This window comes from Rhinopithecus bieti, unplaced genomic scaffold (genome assembly GCF_001698545.2).
Source record: "Rhinopithecus bieti isolate Rb0 unplaced genomic scaffold, ASM169854v2 scaffold_23303, whole genome shotgun sequence".
Classification (NCBI taxonomy): domain Eukaryota; kingdom Metazoa; phylum Chordata; class Mammalia; order Primates; family Cercopithecidae; genus Rhinopithecus; species Rhinopithecus bieti.
Window position 1 is genome coordinate 332,532 of NW_016810922.1, and position 23,575 is coordinate 356,106.

Below are 23,575 nucleotides of genomic sequence, written 5' to 3' on the forward strand. Positions count from 1 at the left end.
AAGACTTACAAATAGCAAGAAAATAAACATTGCTTTCTGAAAAATGATCTAACCCATTCCGTAGGTGTCATTTTTTTTTTTTTTCTTTTGTGAACATTACTTCCCCTTCTTGTTACCTGTTCTCTTTCATTATGTTCTGTTCATGCTCTTCTTTTCATTTCTGGTCTGTCTTGTGTCTTTGCTGTCCTATCTTCTGTCTGTTATATTCATTAGCCAAGGGAGCGAGATTTTTTGAAGACCTTACGATTGGTGAGTGCAACAGAAGCATGCGAATATGAACAGCATGAGGATGTGGAGGATGAGGATAAGGGGGTAGGTGTCGCCCCCATAACTTGACTAACCTAGCCGTTCCCATGCGGTGAGCGCTAACCTGATAGAGAAGTAACTACTGGGTTCAGGCTCCTTTTTAGAAAAGCATAGAAAGGACCAAAACCCACATTGAGGTAGATGTGTTTGTACCAAAAAATTGGACAAAGGAAATATTTTCTCTTTAAATTACCTTCAGAGAGCTAAAATTGATTGAATTATGTATACATTACTGTGCACTGCATGGTAATTAAACAGACTTAAAGTACATGATGGCATCTTAGTTAAACAATTTTATATACATTGTATATAAACATGGAAATTTTACAAGTCTGCGAATTTTTGTGCAAATTCATTCAATTTCTGGAAGTGATATTTCAAACATGGCAACTATTTATTGCTTTTTATGAAAGAACTTAGGGAAATTTTTTTTAGTATTTAAGTTTCTACTTTAAACCACACCTGTTGGCAATAGGTATTTGATGGACATGTTTCACCTCTCTAATGTATCTCATGTATTTAAAAGGGAGATTTAAAAATCCAGTATCCCGATAGAACTCACAGAGCTGTTTAATCTCCATGACTCTTAGTTGACTGCAGCCTACCTTTGCAAGACAGACGTGCTTCTTCTTTTGTCTTCTACATACCTGGTGCCCCTTGATTTTACTGGAAATTGTGCTTTTGTTGGATCCAGTGGGTAAATTTATCAACATAATTTCTACTTGTTATGCAGAACTTACTTTTCCTTCTGTGGTGTGCTGTCTGTTTTATTATGGCACCTTTGGCTTCGGCAACCTATACATACTGAAGAAGCCAAACTGTCAATTGTCTTTTTTCTTTTTTCCTTTTGGAAGATTTTATGTGATAAATTTCAGCTCCATTCTTTATATTTTTTTCTAAGAATTTCTCAGCCCTATTTCCTTATGTTTTCCTTCATGCTAACTTGTTTCTTAAGGGAAACGGCATTAAGGAAAATAATTCTCGTCTGTCACTTTTGCTGAGACTGAGAAAATAATTGTGTCCATCCCCAAGTAGTGTAAAACGAGTATAGAGTCCTTTCTGATTATCATAGCGTCCACTTTTGTGAAAAAGCTAAAATAAAATAAAGAGGAAATATATGGTTTTAATTGGTTTTCTCTCTTTCTCTATCATGGCTAAGTAAACCTTCTCTGTCTTTCTCCTTCTTGGTGATTTTTATACTAACTGCATGCTACTTTATCTCATTTTCATTAATATGCCATATGTATATATGTGTGTGTGTATATATACAGTTATAAAACACTCTTGCTAATAGTGTTCAATAAGAAGGTAAAATGATGAATGGTATTTAATTATTTTTGTGCCTCCATGGCTAAATAATTGTAGGCTAGCATTGTTTTATTACCAAATATTAAAAATCTGTATGTTCTGTGACAATTTTCTCTTTCCTTTTGTTTAAATTAAAAAATTGTCATAAAGTATATGTTTAAATAAAACATACTTGGAAAAAAATCCGTAATAGTTTACATTCAATCTCAGACAATATAAAGAAATTAAAAACTTCTTAGAAAATCTTACGGCCTTACCTCAACCGTAAATACTGTTTTGATGTATTAAGATGAACAGAAAGTATATTTAAATTAGCATGGTCTGTGATAACAGAAACTCTTTTTTATACCTGTATTTTTCTGTTCTTAGCCCAGAGAAAAAGGTCGGATGCGTTTTCACAGACTACAGAATGTACAAATTGCACTTGATTATTTGAAAAGACGCCAGGTATGATGTTTTGAAAATACTATAATCATATAAACATATGTTACTAATACATCTATGTAGAAACATGTCAAGGAATGACAAGGTTAAATTTGCCTGTGAATTATAACCAGTAATCTTGTGCTTTGGTGAAGCAAATATTTAAAAATGTTTTTAAACATTTGCTCCCAAGAAAAGAAGTTAGTAGTGGAGATAAGCCCAGAGGAATTATAAGTGACTACATTTCCATCTATATAAGAACAACTGATTTTCTTTCTGTTCGAATTGGATTGCATTTGCCTAGGAAGTTACTGACATTTTAGTAGCAATAGAATGTTAAGAATGCCTATGAACAGTTCTTAATTGTGGGGATGCAATACTTTATTTTTTATACTTGATATATGAAATTAGTCAATTTTTATAAAAATACTTTATATAATACTTTAAATTAAGTGTAAGCATTTTTCATACTTAGTAGTGATAAGGCAATATTTTGTTTTTTATAAGTAGATAATATTGGATAATTTATGAGTAAAGATATAACAGCATTTCTGACAATAGCCCCCAACTTGCTTGAGGTATCAGGAGAAATCATGGAAAAGAATTAATAATATATTGGATATGATCTTGATTTGATGGCATTACATATTATAGTGTCATAAGCCAAAATATTAGTAATTTTTTCAATTAGTAGAAAAAAATGTAGGAGAGTTGAAAATTATTGAAGACAGTGAGAGTCAGAGGGGACAGCAACAATTTTGTTTTTTTAATAGTTTGAAAAAGGGAAGAGATTGGGTGTGGTGGCTCATGCCTGTAATCTCAGCACTTTGGGAGACTGAGGCGTGAGGATCACTTGAGCCCAGGAAATTGAGGATGTGGTGAGCCATGATTGCAATATTGCACTCCAGCCTGGGTAACAGAATGAGCCCTGTCTCAAAAAAAAAAAAAAAAAAAAGGCAAGGGAGAGAGGGAGAGGTAAACACTAGCTTTTATTATTTCTTATTATTCATCAATATTATGAACATTAAAATGCTTTTCTCTATTAAATACTACTAAATCCTCATTGCCTAAATATTTTAAATGTTATTGATGTTTGCTCATTGTTCATCATTCTCATGGAAGATTCCAGAAGGGTACTTCTGAAATGTTTTCTGGCAGTATTTTGTCCAATAAGTAAAATGTTAAATATCATAGTATATAATTCTCAGTATTTAAATTCATGATATTAAATGATTTTGTCCAGGAAGTAAATGGATCATCATTGGATTTATTTACCTGAATGCACAGTTTGACAGTTGATAAGCTTTAAGTCTGAGTATTATATTATTTTAAAATATTTGAACAGCCTTCGAAATGCTCAGTGACTTATATATTTATGGCATATTGATAGCAAAATAATGCTAGTTATTTTAAAACGTTGTAATGGAAATTTGAGAAAGTTGTTAGAATTGTTAGAATAGTTTCATACTTAATGGTAAGAGTAAAATAAAATTTATTTTTAAAAGACAAAATTATTTCTAATTTTAAGATCTCAAGTATTTAGGACTTCTCACTTGAGGAGTTGTACTTTTGTATTGACAAGTGAATGCTTTTAGTACTTGCTCTAGAACAGCAGTCCCCAACCTTTTTGGCAACAGGGACTGGTTTCATGGAAGACTATTTTTCCATGAAGTGGGTGGTAGGGGTAGTGGAGGTTGTTTCAGCATGAAACTGTTTCACCTCCAATCATCAGGCATTTCAGGCATTAGGTTTTTATAAGGAGTGCGCAACCTAGATCCCTCAAATGCGCAGTTCACAAATAGGGTTTGCACCTCTATAGGAATCGAATGTTGTGGCTGATCTGACAGGAGGCAGAGCTCAGGTGGTAATGCTTCCTGGCCCACTTACCTCCTGCTGTGCAGCCCAGTCCCTATTGTATAGGTTTGGGGGTTGGGTTGGGGATGTCTGCGGTGGAAGACAAGAACCCAATAATACTTGCTCTTTCTTTGTTGTTATCGTATAATTTGTAATATAAAATGATTGAGAATAAGGGTGAAACAGTATTTAGTTGACTACTGGTATTTAAATTATTCAATTTTTTTCTTCGTATAATTTAGAAGTGCTTTTATGTAGGTAAAGATAACTGGTTCAGGTTTGATAAACAGTTGGTTTTATCTCTTCTTCACATACAAAACAGGTGAAATTAGTGAATATTAGAAATGATGACATAACAGATGGAAATCCCAAATTGACTTTGGGATTAATCTGGACAATAATTTTGCACTTTCAGGTAAGCCCAAATTTTCTTAATCTCAGCTTCTAATTGCTAGTTTTCAGGTAGTTCATATGAAGGGTGAATGACACATTCATGTTCTATGGAAGAAAAATAAATTTCAAACTTCTTTCTTTAATAATATATTTGAATTGTTCTTTTAAGCGACATGCTGCTTGTGAATCTGGCAACTAGTTTCCTGTTCTTGATAAACTTAAATATAGTTTTAAAGACAATGTTTTTAATCTCAGAATTGAAAGACATATTTCTTTTTGTTGACTGGAGACATATATTTTTTGCTCATTGGAAAGTATTACCTGTTTTAGATACTTAAATGTTTTATGATTAGTCCTTATTTAGAATGTTTTTTATTAATACAGTTTCTTAGCTATGTCAACTATTTCCTCCTTTGATAGACACTAGATGGCAGTATAATTATAAAGAGATGTGAAATAGAAGAAAAGTCTTCATGTTTTTTGCAGAGCTGTGCTTTCTCTCTTTAGATTTGAGGAAAGTGCATATTTATTGACTGAATTATTATCTAATAAACCTGAGCCAATTGAGGACTGATTTTGATTTAGTTTTGGGGAAATGATACATTAAAAAGAATCTTCATTTGATTTAAGGAGATTCCTAACTTTAGAACTTGCTTTAGTTTACTAACTGCTGGTCTGCTCAAGAACTGTTCTGCTACTAGAGGTGGGAAGGAGGGGAAAAAGAGCATGGGCTGTAAAACTACCTCTTCTGCACTGTGCTCCCTGTCTGAGTGATGGGATCATCTGTACCCCAAACCTCAACATCATGTAATATACCTATGTAATAAATCTGCACTTGTACCCCCTGAATCTAAAATAAAAAACCCCAGAAATGTTGTGTGTATAGCACAGAGCCTGACCCACAGTAGGCACTCAGTACATCTTACCAATTGATTACTGTACAGTTGGATCTTGAAGGAGGAAGAGATCCCTTGCCAGCTTCAAAAAGGACTTGGGGTTTTGAAACAAATCTGGTGAGGAGTAAGAAGTTTTTTAAGGTCGGGCACGGTGGCTCATACCTGTAATCCCAGCACTTTGGGAGGCCGAGGCGCGCAGATCACAAGGTCAGGAGATCGAGACCATCCTAGTTAACATGGTGAAACCCCATCTCTACTAAAAATTACAAAAATTAGCCAGGTGTGGTGGCATGTGCCTGTAGTCCCAGCTACTCAGGAGGCTGAGGTGGGAGAATCTCTTGAACCCAGGAGGTGGAGGTTGCAGTGAACTGAGATTGTGCCACTGCACTGCAGCCTGGGCCAGAGAGCAAGACACTATCACAAAAAAAAAATTTTTTTTTTTAAATTGGCTGAAATACAGGTTATGTAGACAAATGGTGAAGAATAATGCACCTGGGGGCTCGTTGGAACAGGATAGATTTGACAGGTATGGAGAGTTACAGGAAGCAGAGTCTAGGTAGGTCTAGGACCTGAACAGGCAACTGAATAGTTTCAGCAGAAGGACATTCGTGGAGATCCAGGTAATTGAAGGAAAAGGTGTTAGCCAGCCAGACTACAGGGCAGCTTATACAGGTGGATGTCCACTTAGCTGGGCTGTTAATGTCAAGAAGAGCCAGTAACCAGAACTGGAAGCCAGGACCCCAAAGGACTGAGGGATCCCATTACTGGAGGACTCTATCCTTAGGGGATCAAATATGTGAACCTAAATGAACGCAATAATTTGGCATGAAGCACAGATCCAGACCTTGTTATCAGAACTGTGTAAAGTCTAAGTAGAACTGACCAAAAAGCTGATTTCATATGGAGTTCTTCAGTGACTTTGTTGGGGATCATTTAATTAGCCCTAAGTGGGTCAGATTCTAGAGCTTTTAGTAGGGTTGAAACTTCAAGAACCCCAGCTGGGAAAGTCGGAGACCTACTGGAGAGAATCAGTCACTTCACCACCAACTGGTTTGGTAGGCTGTGTCTGAATTTTGAATGTTAGACCAAGGATCACTGGGGCAATGGAAAGCATTCAGACTGGAGGGAGGCAGAATTAAGTTTCGTTCTTGGCTCTTTTACTTATTGTTGTGATGCCAGTGGGTAAGTCATGTTACTACTCTGAGCTTAAAAAAAAAAATGTGTTTCTGTTCATCGCTTTCCTTTTTCTGTCCATAAATCTTTTTCAATGACAGGACCTGTGCTGGAGTCTCTCTGAATCCATTCTGGTTTGGAGGCTGCCTGATTCCCGAATTGCTTTTCGCTCAATTAAATTCTGCTAAATTTTAAAAAGTGTGTTTTAGGAAACAACATCCATTAGTTCGATGTAAAATATATAGAAATGAGCAGAGTCCATAGTAAGAGAGATAAGCTGTGAAGCTGAGGTAGTGATAAAGGTCAGGACTCAGTTGGGATGGAAAATTGAATAGAAGAGATCACACTTCACAGAAAGAAAGAAAGGGACTTGGGGCCGGGCGTGGTGGCTCAAGCCTGTAATCCCAGCACTTTGGGAGGCCGAGACAGGCGGATCACGAGATCAGGAGATCGAGACCATCCTGGCTAACATGATGAAACCCCGTCTCTACTAAAAAAATACAAAAAATTAGCCAGGTGAGGTGGCGGGCACCTGTAGTCCCAGCTACTCGGGAGGCTGAGGCAGGAGAATGGCGTGAACCCGGGAGGCGGAGCTTGCAGTGAGCTGAGATCCGGCCACTGCACTCCAGCCTGGGCGACAGAGCGAGACTCCGTCTCAAAAAAAAAAAAAAAAAAAAAAAGAAAGGGACTTGGACACAGGGCATAGAGGATGAAGGAAAGGGATTTATTAAAGATAACAAAACTTTTTTTTAGCCTGAGAGATTAAGAAACAGTAGACTACTGAGAGACATGGGGGTGATGCTAAGGGGAAAAGCGGTGACCTTCTGGGCGGGCTTGATGGGATGGTGGGATATCCTGTGCATCTGTCTACTGAGCAGTTGGAGACATGAGTGGAGCTGAGAAGCCAGAGGTACAGATATAAACTTGGGGAAGTTACCACTACACAAGTGATCACTGTTTTTATCATAAAGAAGGAATCTTCAGGGGACCCAAAAGAAGAGCACAAATGGAGAAGAGATGAGAGCTAAGGATAGAAATTTGGAGAAGGCCCATGGTTATGGGAGCAGGAGAAGATTCTGCTGAGGAAAGAGAAAAGAAGCATTTGGAGAGATGAATGAAATAATAGGAAAATGTACTGATGAAAACAAGGGAAGAGAATTTCAAGTAGAAAGAATGGTGAGCAGTATGAAATGCCACTAGAGACCACAAGAAAATTAAGGTGGAGTATAGATCAATAGTTTCATCTAGAAAGAAGACCTTGGAGACCCAAGCTCCTGGGAGCAGAGACTAGAAAATAACAAGCCAACATGTGCAGAAGGATTGGGGGGTAGAAGCATGTATTTAGAGGCTGAGTTTGAGAAAATTTAAAGCAAAAGTCTTCAAAAAGGAATTATATACTAATAGAGCCCTTTTGGGTTCAGCTGCCTTTGGAGGAGAGATGAAGACTAGTCACAGAAGTACCAAAAGCAGTTTCGCAGGCCGGGTGCGGTTGCTCACACCTGTAATCCCAGCACTTTGGGAGGCCGAGGCAGGCGGATCACCTGATGTTGGGAGTTCAAGACCAGCCTGACCAACATGGAGAAACCCAGTCTCTACTAAAAATATAAAATTAGCCGGGCGTCGTGGCACATGCCTGTATTTCCAACCACTCAGGAGGCTGAGGCAGGAGAATCACTTGAACCCAGGAGGCAGAGGTTGCAGTGAGCTGAGATCACGTCATTGCACTCCGGTCTGGGCAACAAGAGCAAAACTCTGTCTCGAAAAAAAAAAAATGCTTCTAATATCCTGTGGCATAATGTTCTAGAATCCATTGTATTTTAGGGCTTTAATTATAAGATGATATAACAAATTATCACCAATATTTTAAAATTAGACCAAGGTCTATTTGGAATGGAACACATCTATGTTTTGGTTAAATGGAAGTGTTCTCTCTTATTTAAATGAAATAACTTTTTTTTAGTACTACAGTAACTTGAGATTAGAATTGTTTTTTGGTTATGCCAAGATACAAAGATTTATGAGTGGTAATCATCCTAACTCAGAGTGACTCTCAGCCTTTTTCTCTCTACTTTACATAAATAATGGAAGCGATTTCAAAAGACCAATTTGTTTTATTTTAACAATATTTGTTGTAGCATCATAAATGGAATCTATTTTTCAGTCAGACTTTCTGAAGGTAAGCATTATCATTACAGTAATCCTATATCATTAGCCACCACATGCTAGATCCAGAGATACTAAGATAATGAAGTATATTGTTCTGTTTATTGGGAGAGTGTACATGAAATTAGCTATAACATAAGGTAATGAATATTATTGATGATATAAATGAAAATAGAAATGTATGGGAAAGGAGCATTGTAGTGGGATCGGGATGGTTTTAGAGAATATGGGACATTTTCACAGATATTAGAGATAGGCTTTGAAAGATGAATGCCAGTAACCAGGCAGACTAAGTTGGGCTATTTCTGGGAGAGGTAGCAGTGTATATGGCCTAGAAATGGACAGCTGCTGAGTTTGGCAGGTGTATTAGTTCATTTTGTGTTGCTGTAAAGGCATACCTGAGGCTGAGTAGTTTATAAAGAACAGAAACAAGCTTTATTTGAATCATCACAGTTCTGCAGGCTGTATAAGAGACATGGTCCTGGCATCTGCTTCTGATAAGGTCTCAGGAAATTTTTTAGTCATGGTGGAAGAAAAGGGTGAAGCAGGATTGTCTCATGGTAAGAGAGAGAGAGAGAGAGAGAAGGAGGAGGAGGGGTAGGAGGTACCAGGCTTTTTCAAACAACTAACTCTTTTTTTTTTTTTTTTTTTTTTGAGATGCAGTCTCACTGTCTTACTCAGGCTGGAGTGCAGTCAGTGGCACAATCTTAGCTCACTGCAACCTCCACTTCCTGGGTTCAAGTGTTCTCCTGCCTCAGCCTCCCAAGTAGCTGGGATTACAGGCATGCATCACCATGTCTGGCTAATTTTTGTATTTTTATTAGAGGCAGGGTTTTACCATGTTGGCCAGGCTGGCTTTGAACTCCTGACCTCAAGTGATCCACCTGCCTCGGCCTCCCAAAGGGCTGGGATTACAGGCATGAAGTACTATTGCTGGCCTCAAACAACTAACTCTTAAGTGGGTAAGAGCTCATTACTGTGGGGATGGCACAAAGCCGTTCATGAGGGAGGTGCCTCCATGACCCAGACACCCCCTACTAGGCCCAGCTCCAACATTGGGAGTCACATTTTCAACATGAGATTTGGAGGGGACAGATATCTAAACTTCATCAGTGGAGATGGAGGGAAGGATTGGGGGAGTGCAGATCACTGGTTGCCTTTCCATCATGTTAGTACAAATACCAGCCATTGTACGTTTATATTCTCTTGAATAAGGTACCACTCATTGCCTTTGAATACATTGAAAATCAAGTTAAAAACAAAAAAAATCTGAGACCTTATTTTTACCAGCTTGTCTTCTGGGATATTCAGTTTTGCTACTGGAGAGTGTTTTAAATGAATAAGGAAAATTTTACAATGCAGGATCTGTTATTGACAGACATCTGCAGTATCATTGCTAACTTGACTAATTGAATATTCTTACTTAGTAAACTGTAATGAGTTCCATCTTTTAAGACTACCTAGTTAAAGGCAATTACTAATGTTTTTAAGAGTGAAATGATTTCTGCTTACGTGTAAATCCATTTCATGCCATTCTTTTTTTTTTTTTTTTTTTACCATATCTATGACTAAGTGTTAGAAATATACACACCTTGGAAATCAAGTTTCATACTGACTCATTATTTTCCAGCAAGTCCCTCATAAAACTGTATAATATTTAACTAGGGTATAATTATAAAAGTTACATATAAAGTTTAACTGCATATATATATATAGAGAGAGAGAGAGCACATATATTTCCTTTTGCTAAATGTTTCATGCTTTAAATTACATAATTTATCTATTTGCTCACATTAAAGTCCTAATAATTAGATAAAGTGATGGCTTAGAAATTTATATTATTTGAAAAGTATTATGAACTATTTTAAAAGATTGATTTTTTAGAAACAATTTTATTATAGAATTCTAAGCATTTACCACTTATCTCTCCTGCTAGCTATTGAATCATCTTATTTTTTATGACTTGTTTTGAATAAGAGTCTTAATATAATTTACAGAGATTTTTGAGCTTTTGGTTTGTTTCTTTGTGTGCAAGTACCAAAATTAGTTGGTATTTCTTAAGAAAAAAAAAATTATGTAGTAGAGGGTAGAGAGTCTCTGAAGTTCAATTTGAAAGGCACTTTGAAACTAAATTTGAAGGGCACTTTCCCAAATCTCTCCTGACTGGTATTTGCTTTCTGTTTGCTCTCATTCGTTGAACCACCAGTAGTCTCAAAGGTTAAGTGCAAACTTCGTTAGTGTATCTGCATTTCAGAAAACTGAAAGTTAAAAACAGTCATAGTTTTCTCATACAGTGAAGCTAAGGGTTTGCCTTGCGAGCTCATCAGTGTTGTAATTTGACAGTGAACAGTAATGTTTGTCTAAGAGGATTGGTGGCCAGAAATAAGCCACAGTGTCTAATGAGACACAGGGACCGGCTGGGCAGGATGCCACAGCATTTCTTGTGTGTGCCTTTCTCATAAGCAAAATGGCCTCAGACTGAAAAGGATGGTCATGAAGTCTGTGTGGAACAGACGTCAGAGTGGAATTTTCAGACTTAATGGAGAGGATCTAAGTAAGCTCTGGATTTTGAAATGAGTGAAATTGTGGAGCTGTGATCTCCTACAAATCAAATGGGGAATGTCTGTGGATGCGTAAGAGCTGAGAAGGAAGAACAATATGTAGATCCTGCCAAAACTCCTTTGAACCCTGAAAAATACTCTCCTGGAAGAAAATACTTCAGAAGAAAACCAATCAAGAAAACTGGAGGTGACAAAGAGTCAGTTGAGGCAAACAATGAAAATGAAGACAAGAAGAAGAGCAGCAGTCAGCCTTCAAAAGAACAGCCAGCTCCTTTATCCAGGGGACTGGTACAGCAGGAATCTGTTACCCTACACTCTGCCCTGGGAGATGGTATTCAGCAAAAGAAGACAGAAGTTGTAGCTGACAGTGTTAAACAGAAACTTCTGCGGAGTGCTGTAAGCAGTTGGTCTGACCATGTGAACACTTCTCCTGCTGAAGACAGTGAAACAGAAGTAAAAGTTAGTGAACTGGATGAAAGGATTTCAGAAAAAGACAGCACTCCATATTGCGCAAAGAGGAAGAAACATTTAGATGATGTCAACACAAGCGAAATAACATTCCAGGAAAAAACTGATGTTTTTTCTTTTCGAAAGGCAGCCAGCTTAAGCTCTGTTCCCTCGAGTATAGAAAGATCTCTCAAAAAAAGTGGGTTTGCTGAAGACCCATCAAAAAGTTATAGCAGTATACAAGAAAAGCAAAACACTGAGAGATTTTGCCCTCATGCAACGCAGCATTTTCAGTTTAAAAAAAAGAGATGCTGTTCCCTTTATACTAGTGTGTCCTCTGTTTCTAAGGACACAGATGGAAATGAGGTAAGTGAAATGTGGAGTCTGAGTTCAAGTAAATAAGTATTTCAGGTGGTCTATCAGACTCACATCTAATTTGTCTTTTATAAAGTTATTTTCATATTAGTGCATGTAAAAGCCATAGAGTTTCGTTGCGTTTTATTTGTGGCCTCAGGTTTGATTATTATGATTTTATTTTTATGCTGTGCACATTCTTTGATCCCACTTTAATCTAAAAATCCTGTACATTTTCATTATTGGTGGAAGACTTTAAAAAGCACTACAGTAAGAGAGTGCATATCTTTCGAATTTTTCTAGTTCATGATTCTTGACTTTGCCTGTGGAATAGCCTGTGGAAACTTAGTTGGACTGTAGGTAAAAGCTCAATTAGAAAATAGTCATGAGAAGACAATAGCTTTGTAACAAATAATAGGACTATAAAATTATCAGTCAATACTGACTTGCTGATTCATAAGTTTGGAAAGCCAGATTCTGGTTCTTTGTTGATTTTCATGTGCAGAAACATTCACATAATTGCTGTCAATTCTGTGCTTATGTTTTGAGGGTCAGGGCACATCTTTTCTCTTCCTTTATGTTATTCCCCAGCCCCAGTCTAAAATCAGAAATTGTTAGGGTAGCATGCCATAGGAATTTGAAAATGACACAGACTGCCAGGAAGTTTAGATCTTTATTCCTAACACTGATATTTAGCTTTAGAGAAGTTACTTTTCTGGGGTTTTTACTTGTCTTTAAAGTATAATTAGATAGGTATTTATTTAATTGCTTAAGAAATGTATTATCCAAATAACCTCTACATGTTACTACTGAGGAGTTGATGGCTTTTTCTTTAAGCTATTCCTAACTTTATCTTTTAATAAAACATGTGAACATAAAGAGTATTTGTGATGTTAATCATTCTTGGCAAGGTCATTGTATCAATGAGCAGAGATCATCTGCATAAGGATAGAATGAGGTTTTATGAGGGTTAGTGTACGCCATCATCACTGACCTTGGTGGCTGAGTTCTCCTGAAAGTGCCCTGTTTATATACTCTGCTACACCTTGCCAATATTATGTCATCAGTTCTGTTTGTATTTTACAGTGGTTACATTTTAAAAAGAAAACATTCAGTCTGTGTCATTATCTATGTAGCTCTGGCAAAAAGGCCAGTGCAAAAGAAAACTGTTTGACTGCTATATGTTTATGAATATAAGCAGTTGGTTTAATTTCACATGTTTTCCAACTGTTTTCTTGCATAATTTGGCTTCAAGTAAGCTGTACATTTTTGCATTAATGGAAATTTTTATAATCTGTTTCCTTAGTGGTATATTAGCCTTTCCTTCAATGGAAAATATATGTGGAAATAAGTCATAAACTGACCAATCAGATTTGTGAAATAACTGTGATGCAATGTATATAAAGCCTGACATCTTGGTCAAAGCTGGATGGATAGTCATTATTTTTTCTGAAGGGTTCGATGTCTCATGTCCCTGTAGTTCAGATAAAGACTATTTGTTTATTCTGTGGCACACACAGAGTCAAAATCAACAGTTTAGCTATTCCTCTGAGAACATTCTTCCTGTTACCTTGGAGTTGTTTGACTCTGTCTCTTTATCTTTGGTTGGAAACTTCCACATAACTCTTTATCTTGCATGGGACTCTACATTTTTCACTGGAGAATTAGTGAGATTGCTGGAAGCAAATGGGAGCTTCCAGCCGCTTCATTGGCATTTCATCCGGGAAATGGCCGAGTAACCAATATTCCTTTTGTTTGTTCTTTTTCATAGCTTCCCTATGTGATCAGTTTTTGCTCTGAGTTGCATGTAGGGTTGGACTCAACTTTCAAGTTAACTTCTAAATAGAATAGTGCACAATTTTTTGAACTTATCTTAACCTGACTTGATCTCCCCTAGTCCTGTGACATTCATCATTCTCAGTCTACCTCCCCTTTGAGTCGTTGCAATGACACGCTGACCTAGAGTGGTCTTCCTGGCTCAAGGGACTCTGTGGAGGCCACTCATCCAGCTCTTCCTGCTGCATATAAATGTTATCAACATGTTATATCTTTATTAGGATAAGTAGGTAAAAAAGGAGTATCTTAGATTTGTATACTGCTTTGGAATTGGAAAAAATGGTTTCAGACACATTGTGTCATTTGATCATCCCAACAACTGTATGAAATAGGCAAAATAGACTATGCCTCATATACAGAATGAAAAAATGGAAACTCAAAGAGGTTAAATAAATCCTTAAGGCAATATGGTAAATAAGATTACCTGAGTTAAATTATGGCATGACATCCCACTTGTTTTGCTTGTCAATGAAATTTAAGGGAGATTGCTAAAAAGTTAGAGCAGGAATTGATGTTAATAGTGTCATCTGTGAAGGATATGTTATAAACAGGTGGCAGAAGGTAGATCGTTTTGGGAGACAAGGAGTAATGAGCTCAGTGTTTGTACCTTTTTCAAGGATCTTCTGTTTGTCCAAGACTCACCTTGTACCTTGTGACAAGGTTTCCTGCCTTTGTCTTGGAGCTCTTTCCAGAAAACATTCTTTTTTCTTTAGTTTCACAAATCCCACCTCTTCCCAGTTTTGTTAAGTTGATAATTAGCAAAGATCGTTGTTTTCATCATCGATAGACTGTGGGTTCTCTAACCTGACCATATACATGTAAGAGTCATCTGAAGATATTTCAAAAAAGATAGATGCCTGGATGTCACCTGCAGTTATTCTAATGTAATAGATAAGGATGGGTGCTCTGTAGGTGATTCTAAGGGTCAGGATGTTGGATAGGGACCTTTTTACTCTTGTTATTCTACAGCAGTACTTCTTAAAGCCTGGCCCCAGGGTCCCTGCAGAAGAATCCTCTAGATTGCTTATTGAAAAACACCTTGCTTGAGATTTAATTTAATCAGAATATCTTCTGTCATAAGACAGTATTATATATGTTTTAGGCACCTGCTTATGTGTTTTTAAAAACACACCAGATTTAGAGAACCAGCATCACCTTAGCTTAGCGTTTGCCATCTCATTTTCTTCTTAATGTAGGTTTTCTGATAAGCAATGTGGATTATGGCCTGGCAGGCAGAAGATCGAAGTTCTTCTAGTCAGGCGTTGCCACCAGAGAGCTGCATGACTTAGGCAGTCTTCTTTATTTCTCTAAGTCTCAGTTTTATTTTCTATAAAAGGAGCATACTGGACTAGATCATGATCCTACTGCTAATAATAATGCTATTTGTTGAGTCCTGCTATATTCGAAGCACTCCACAACTACATTAATCTTCAGAGCAAGTCTCAGAAGTGTTCTGTTATGAGCTCCATCTTTACAGATGAGGAAACTGAGTCTTAGGAAAGTTAAGTAGCTTACTCAGCTCACTTAACAATGAGTGGTACAGCTTTGATCTGACCCAAAATTGTCTGCCAGGCTGAACTCTTACCTGATGCAATTTACCCTCCTTTTTCTACATACATCTCTTCCAGTTTTAAATTTCTGTGAATTCATGTATATAAGTGTATGCCTTTTGAACCCAAACTAGGCACCCTGAGATAAGTAAAACGTAGCTCTTTTCCTTGTGCATTATATCTCATTGTTTGTTCATAACAAATGACAGGGACCATGACTCTAAAGTTAATCACCTGAGAATTAGTCATCTGGGATGATGATCAGTGTAAGTTTAACTTCTCAGCAAAACATGTGGTGGCTCTATTAAGTAATGAAAATTGAACTGCGTTTCTGTTCCTTTCCATCCTTTGGTGAATTGCTAATGAGTAGTGCAGTGGCCTAAAGTAAAAAAACCAAAGAGACAAGGTTAAGAAATGAGCGTGGCTGTTGTACACAATATATTGTCAGTCTCTGAATAATGAAGAGTTGAATATTTTTATTACATTGGCTTTTGTATTTAAAAAACTTTGAAAAAAATTAAGAACCATCTCAGAATGTGAGAGGAATTATGTTCAACCTACCTGAAATATATTTATTCATTATTTTTTCTTTCACCAACTCTTTTATGAAGTTTAGACTATAAAATTTATGATTGGAATTCAAGGACCAGGATAAAATCTGAATGTGTTTAGCCTTGCTCCACAGATCTTGAAGATGAAGGTCATTCATTCTATAATTGACTCTCATTTCTTGCTGAACCATTTTATCTCTTTCTTTAAACATGAACATTCATATTGATTTCTCTTGACTATTTCTAGTCATTTAGATTTCATAACCAGTTTGTGAAAATATAGTTTTAGAATAATTGCATAGAATTTGGGTCCCTATCAGCATTATGATGTCTTTCTCTGCCTTTTAAGTTAAATGAAGGACATACACAGTTTGAATCCTTTGCTTTACAGAAAAGGTATTTTTTCCCCTGTTTAGATAAGTAAATGAGAATTTGTTCAAAGTAGTTATCAATTTAGAGCATTAGCACTTGGACTTTATCAACTTATTAATTACTTTTGTTCTCCATTTCACCCCTCCCTTATATAGGCAGTTTGTACCAGTTAAAATTTTAAAAATGTTTGTGCCATCTTTACAGTTAAAAATATTTTGTGAAGCATTTTCACACCTTTTTTTTTTTTTAACTTGGAAGCAGATGCTAAAATGTGTTGATTACATTTGTTTCTGCCAAAATAGTTTAAACATTTTTAAAGAAATTGTCCTTGGAAACAAACATCTTGGCTTGGAAATATTTGTCTGTGTTGACAAATTCAATATGGAATTTGCTTTAGCTTGACTATAGTGTCAAGTGATGTGAATAAGAGTTTTAGAAATATAATACCCTCTTACAGGCACTGTTCTCAGCCGTGTGTGTGTATCTCTTAGTCTCTCACACCAAGAAGGTTCTATTATTATACTCATTTTACAAAAGAAGAAACTGAGGCCCAGAGAAGTCACAGGGCTAGAAAATAGTGGGAACAGGAAGTGAATTCCAGTCGCTGCCATCCACAGCTTTGCACCTATCTTCCTCCCAGTGTTAAGCTTTTACTCTTGCAATAATGAAATTCATGAGGTAGGAGAAGAATCCAGAGCTTCACCTTCTCCGGCTTGCTGCTTTCATTCTTACTAATACCTACACTCTCTGAAATAGAATATAATCCTTATTTTTATTTTAATAGAAACATATAAGAGGATTGAATTTTCATTTGCTAGTGTTTTCGTATCCGAGTCTCTAAACCATTAGGGATTTGTGTTTGGCACAGAAGAACATTTGACTGTCATTTCTACATCCACTGTGTGTCCCACAAGTCAGTTTCTGCTTCTGTAGGAGGTGGTCCATGGATAGGTAAAGCTCCCTCAGCAGTGTTGTGGGGAGTCACTTAGCTTGGCAGAGCAGGGGAAGAGAACTTACAAGAGGTTGAGTCAGAAGGCTTACATCAACGCAGGTCTTATTATTCCCATCCTTAAAATTGGGGTGGTTTCTTGTTTTGAGGATTAAACGAGGTCACATACGTGAAAAAGACTTAGGAGACTGTAAAGTGCTTTGTAACGTATATCTTTTTGTCTTCTGTTTCTGGAGAACAGAAGAAATGCTTTGTGACTATCCTGTAAATAGAAAGAATTCTGTAAGTTTTCAAAACTTTTAACAGGGCACATCTTTCTCTCCTTCAGACACAGAACATTCTGTATAACCAGAATAGGCTGCCACCTTCCCCTCCCTCTGTGATCCCATCTCCATTCATCCTCTCATTTCTTTAGCAGATATTTACTAAGTATCTATTATGTGTCATACAGTGTGCTGACTGTATTCTTCCAATTCCATAGTTAGCTTAAAACTTTGTCAGCCTTCTTAGACAAAGTAGCATGAAAGTAAAAGAAAAATGAAAAAACAACAATGAAAACCCTGTCAATTTGTTGGAATGGAAATACCCTTGGAAGGAACCATTTAAAAAAATATTTAAGATTCAGTGGGTACATGTGCAGGTTTGTTAAATATTGCATAATCCTGAGGTTAGAGCTTCCAATGATCCTGTCATGTAATACTTGATAGGTAGTTTTTCAACCCTTGTCCCACTCTTACCATCCCCACTTTTGGAATACCCAGTGTTTATTATTCCCATCTCTGTGTCTGTGTATACTCAGTGTTTAGCTGTCACTGACAAGTGAGAACATGTGGTTTTTGGTATTCTGTTCCTGTGTTAATTCACTTAGTATAATGACTTCCAGCTGCATCCATGTTTTTGCAAAGGACATGATTTTGCTTTTTTTTTTTATGGCTGTGTAGTACTCTATGTATGGCTGTATGTACCACATTTTCTTTATCCAGTCCATTGTTGACAGACACCTAAGTTGATTCCCATGTCTTTGCTATTGTGACTAGTGCTGTGATAAACATACGAGTGCATATGTCTTTTTAGAAGAACGATTTATTTTCCTTTGGTTATATACCCAGTAATGGGACTGCTGGATTGAATGATAGTTTTGCTTTTAGTCCTTTGAGAAATATCCAAACTGCATTCCACAGGGGCTGAACTAATTTGCATTTCCACTAACAGTGTATAAGCATCCCTTTTTCTCTGCAACCACACCAACATCTTGTTATTTTTTTGACTTTTTTAATTTTAATTTTTACTTTTTTGAGATGGAGTCTCACTCTGTTGCCCAGGCTAGAGTTCAGTGGCGTGATCTCTGCTCTTCAAGGGATTCTTCTACCTCAGCCTCCTGAGTAGCTGGGATTACGGGCATCCACCACACCTGGCTAATTTTTGTATTTTTAGTAGAGACGAGGTTTCACCATGTTTGCCAGGTTGTTCTCGAACCCCTGACCTCAGGTGATCCACCTGCCTTGGCCTCCCTAAGTGCTGGGATTACAGGCATGAGCCACTCGGTCTTGACTTTTTAATAATGACCATTCTGACTGGTGTGAAATAGTATCTCATTGTGGTTGTGATTTGCATCTCTTTAATGATCAGTGATATTGAGCATTTTTTCATATGCTTTTTGACCATTTGTATGACTTCTTCTGAGAAGTGTCAACATCATTAAAACGTGGGCAATGGACATGAATAGAAGTGTCATTTGTTTTTTCCTTGTTGATTTGTTTAAGGTCCTTATAGATTCTGGATATTAGTTCTTTTTCAGATGCATAGTCTGCAAAGTTTTTTTTTCCATTTTAAAATTAGGTCATCTGTTTATTCTGTTGACAGTTTCTTTTGCTGTGCAGAAGCTCTTTAGTTTACTTAGGTCTGGAACCAATTCTTGAAGCTCATTTTGGTTATTTACACTTCACTAGTGCAGATACACTTCAAAGGCGTTATTGAGAGTAACTGATACCAGAGAGGAAGAGAACATAATGCCAAAGGCAAATCTGGTCTTCTCTCTGTGGTGGGGGGATTGAGTGGGGGCTGTTGATTAAGGAGGTATAACTGGTCTAGTGAGGAAAATTTTTATGGACCCTGACATCTAGTTCATGTGAGAGATCCAGGACTGTATCTTCCTCTGAAAATGTGTAGTGTTCTGTGTATCAGCTCCTTTGCCAATATAGAAATTGAGAAGCTCCAGTGAAAAGGGTCTGCCTTTAGGAGTGAGGCAAAGCCAGGGGATTCCCTTTCGTGACCTATCTATGTGCAGCCATTTTCCTGGCAGTAGGTGCACTGAGAGGAAACTGGATGACTGTGGCTACTGAAACAGAAGAAAAATTAGTCTGACTTGTAAGGATAGATTTCTTTTCTAAACATGAAGGAGAAATGCCCCCCTCTTATAAATGCTGTGCCAGAATTTAGGAGACCTGGGTTCATATCCTAGGTCTCCAACTAGCATGCTGTGAGACCCTAGGCACATGATATCACCTCTTTTAGTCTCAGCTTGTTCAGTAATGAGAAGAGGGCATCCACCAAATATCTCTGCTTTCCTTCAGTTTGAATCCTCATGATTTCCTAATCTTCGTTATATAACTTCCTTTAAGTTAACTATCTCTGTTTTCTTAACTTCAGAGATGTTGCTTTTTCTGCTATTGACATGAATTATTTAGATAATTTGATAACACTGTAAATTATGTAGTTATTTAAAATGTTTAAGAATAAAATTGCATTATTTTCTTTGTATGGAATAATAAAATACATACTTTTTAAAAAAGTGAGTAAGCTTTCGGGGAATATCCAAGTCAACTTTGGAGTTGACAGTTCTTGTGTACTCAGTGCATGCCATAACCTTGACAGCATCTGTAAAAATAGGGTGTTTCTGTTGCCCAGTTGTCTGGTGGCATTGACTTTGCTCATAGGACTTTCACGTTTACAGATTCAGCTGACTAACACGGGTGAGGCTGTTGCAATTCATTTAGCAGTAAGTGGGTCATTTAGTAATAAGCTGTGAATGAAATCAGTATGCTATAAGATGAGATATGTTGGCTTGTTTTCTTTTATTGAAAAGACATTTTGAAGCTGTATACAATGTCAAGTTCACGAAATTTTTTTAGATTAGTGATTCAGGTGAAGCTTAGCTTTCTTACTCAACCCTAGGTTCTCACTGAGTGGTCTCTAGGCCTGTGTTCCCCATTGGACACTTCTGTGCATTGGTAAGGGTATTCTGCTGTTACCGGAAAGTGAGGTTAATTGGAAACCTTTTAATTTTCTGAAATGACAAAGTTTACATGGCAGGGTTAAAACTCATTCATACAAAATGAAAACAGGAAACTGTTTTCTAAGTGTGTTTCTGATCTTTCATACTTTTTCTGTCTTTAATACTTCCTTTGTTCCTGCTCTGCATTTATTCAGTAGATAGTTATTGAGCACCTGATAAGTGCCAGGCCACGCTGATTATGGGGAGACTGTTCCAAGGGGAGAAGTAGATTGAACAAACTACTGTAGGAGAGAGGGAACATATGGTTCATATAGCTTGATATTAATATGATTTGATCATATAGGAGAAGAGGAGAATTGTTTGAATTTGGATTACCATACCTGCAGAGTAAAGAACACACCGTTTTGGGAATGAGAATATAATAATATTTGGTACAGCGAGACTAGTTAGGCAGCTGTTACTAATCCAGACATGGAGGCTTAGTACCAGAAGAAGGTAGAAGCCCAATATTATTCGAGGTATTTCACGACTGTGTTTCAAAACACGTTGTTGGTATTGACATTGAAGACTAGTGGTAACAATCTAGAGTAGAGATAATGGTTGCCTTGATTCAAGTTGACAGTGGGAAGAGAGAAAATGGAGATATAAGACCCCTTCTTCCTACAAAATCAATCTTAGAACAGTTAATATATTCATATTATTACATATGTGAATAAATTGCCAAGAACTGCAAATACTTTTGCACTAACTTAGTATCTTCCTTAGGGGCATGAGAAACTAGCAGTTGAGTGTTTTGTAGAATGAGCCAACAAACATAAGGAAGATTCAGAAAAGTTGGGTTTACTCATCCTTTTACGCTTTGAGAGTTCCAGTACTGGTTGCTTTGGTTCCCAGACTGCAGAGCAAAATATTCTGCTTGATCTCTCATATTTATTGTGTTTTTTAGCTGTTTTTTGGGACTGTGGCTCACATTGCTTGACCATGCTCCATGAGACACTTGGTCACACTGGCACAGTGAAACAAAACTTAACGTTGTTTTACATCCCTGACTGACCATGAGCAGACATGTGTCTGGTGACAGCACTGTTGGAACTATGTGAAATGGGGTCAAGCTTTCTTCTTTGGTTTGAACTTTGCCTGTCCAAATTCCCTCCCTGCAGATTCTCACCACAATCCTCTGCACCTTCTTCTTTTAGTTCCCGTTATTGGTGTTTCAGTCATTGACTGTTGCCTCAGCTCTATCCAGAGGGAGAAGGGAAAACTTGGGGTAAAGTATCAGTGTTGTGTGTAAGAGTAGAGGTAATGAGGGAAAAAGAGAAGCAGATGTAAGAAAGAGTATGAGGGTTTTTTGGTTGTTGGTAGTGATGTTTTTTAGGCTGAGCTTAGTTTTCAATATTTTTATTTCAGTTTTTGAGCTTACTTATGTGAAGTGAAAAGGTAAAATAGGCCAGGTACGGTGCCTCATGCCCGTAATCCCAGTGCTTTGGGAGGCTGAGGTGGGAGAATTGCTTGAGCCTGGGAAATCAAGGCTGCAGTGAGCCATGGTGGTGCCATGGCACTCCAGTCTGGGTGGCACAGTGAGGCTCTGACTCAAAAACAAACACATGAAAAAGTAAAATAGAAGTGATGACTTCTTGATTGTCAAGGCCCAGAATGAGTTCACTTGGATTCATGACATAAGACGTTTTATGTAGGCGTGTTGACCTCCCATTACACTCTCTTTGAACTTGTAGGACAAACACTAGGTTTTGGTTGTTTTTACACAGTGCCAAAATAGGTTTTTTGAAAAATGTTGTCAGACGTGTGTTTTGTATTTTGTAAATAATAAGCAAAGAAAACCCATTTGGTTTAGTGACATTTTTATGGGTGGATTGGTTGGGGGCTGCATGTCCGCTATAGGTAATAAAGCCTCTTCTCCCCAGTGGGACTTTGAAATATGTGATAAAGCAGAAGTGACCAAGAGAATCCTGGTCTCCTTAGTGAATTAATGCAGATTCTCAAGGTGTCCAACTCAATCATAAAGTTGTTTGTTCATTGGATATTTACTGAGTATCTATAATGTGCCAAGCACTGCCCTAGGTAGGCATTGCAATACTAAGGCGTATAAGACATTATCTTTCAGGATATACTGCTCACATGTTAGAGGGTAGAAGATCTAACAACAGACAATAATGACACACAAGAGTTACTGCTATTATACCAGTATGTGTGGAGTACTTTTAAAAGTACAGAAGATAGTCAGGTCCCTTACACAGACCCCTGAGGCAGAATCAGCTGGGGCTTCCTCAAGGAAAAGGATGAGTGGAGGAGTATCATGGGATGGGAATTGGTGAGGGCTTTCTCTGGATAAAGAGTGGTACGTATAAATGCATAGTATCTTGTGGAAATGCATTCTTATTGATGAACTAGAAGTAGTTTACTGTGGCTGGAGCACGAAGAATGTTTGGGGTGGGTGTTAGAGGGCAGGGAGGAGAGATGAGGCTGCGTAGGACTGTGTTACCAATTGCATGTGGGCACAGAGGTTGAAAAGGCATCAAGGATGACCCCATCAGTTTCGTTTATTTGGGGGCAACTGGGTAAATGGTGGGGCCATTCTCTGAGCTAGGAATGCAGGAGGAAGTACAGGAAGGAAAAAGAGGAATTAATTTCTCAATACATTGAGTTTGAAGGGACTGTGAGATATAGCACAGTGATTAAGAGTATTAGCTTTGTAGCCAGACAGATTCAAGTTCAAATTTGACTTCTACCTGTTAGTAATTTGGGTAAACTTTGAGCAGGTCATATTATTACTTTATGTCTTTGTCATTTGTAAAATAATATTGTATATTGTAAAGATTATAAGAGGTAATTTTTATGAAGTACTTAATCACAGTGGTTCATTTAAGTCATCAATTTATGGTTAGTTTTACTATTGCAATGGAAGTGTATATGATAGGGAGTTGGGTTTAGGGTTAAGGTTTGGGATGGGATGTAGGGATGTGGGAGTCAACTGTGTGGAGGTGGCAGCTAAAGCCATTGTGGTACAGATGATCTAGGGAGAGTGAGGAGAGTGGAGGAAAGAGGCCCGAGGCCTGTGCCCTGGGAATAATGTTAAAGGTTGGGCAACAGAGGAGCCTCTAATGAAGACTGAGAAGGAATGGTTAGAGAGGCCGGAGGAAAGCCTGGAAGGGGTGACGTCATGGAAGCCAAAGAAGAAAGATTGCC

General features: G+C 37.5%; 1 protein-coding gene across 1 annotated transcript in view; it reads left to right on the forward strand.

Moving 5' to 3' along the window:
• The window catches only part of DST (dystonin), a 387,485-nt gene that overhangs the window by 143,752 nt on the left and 220,158 nt on the right, over positions 1-23,575 (forward strand). The window contains 2 exon segments of the mRNA XM_017893233.1: positions 1,984-2,061; positions 4,214-4,306. Coding sequence (XP_017748722.1) covers positions 1,984-2,061; positions 4,214-4,306 — 171 coding nt within the window.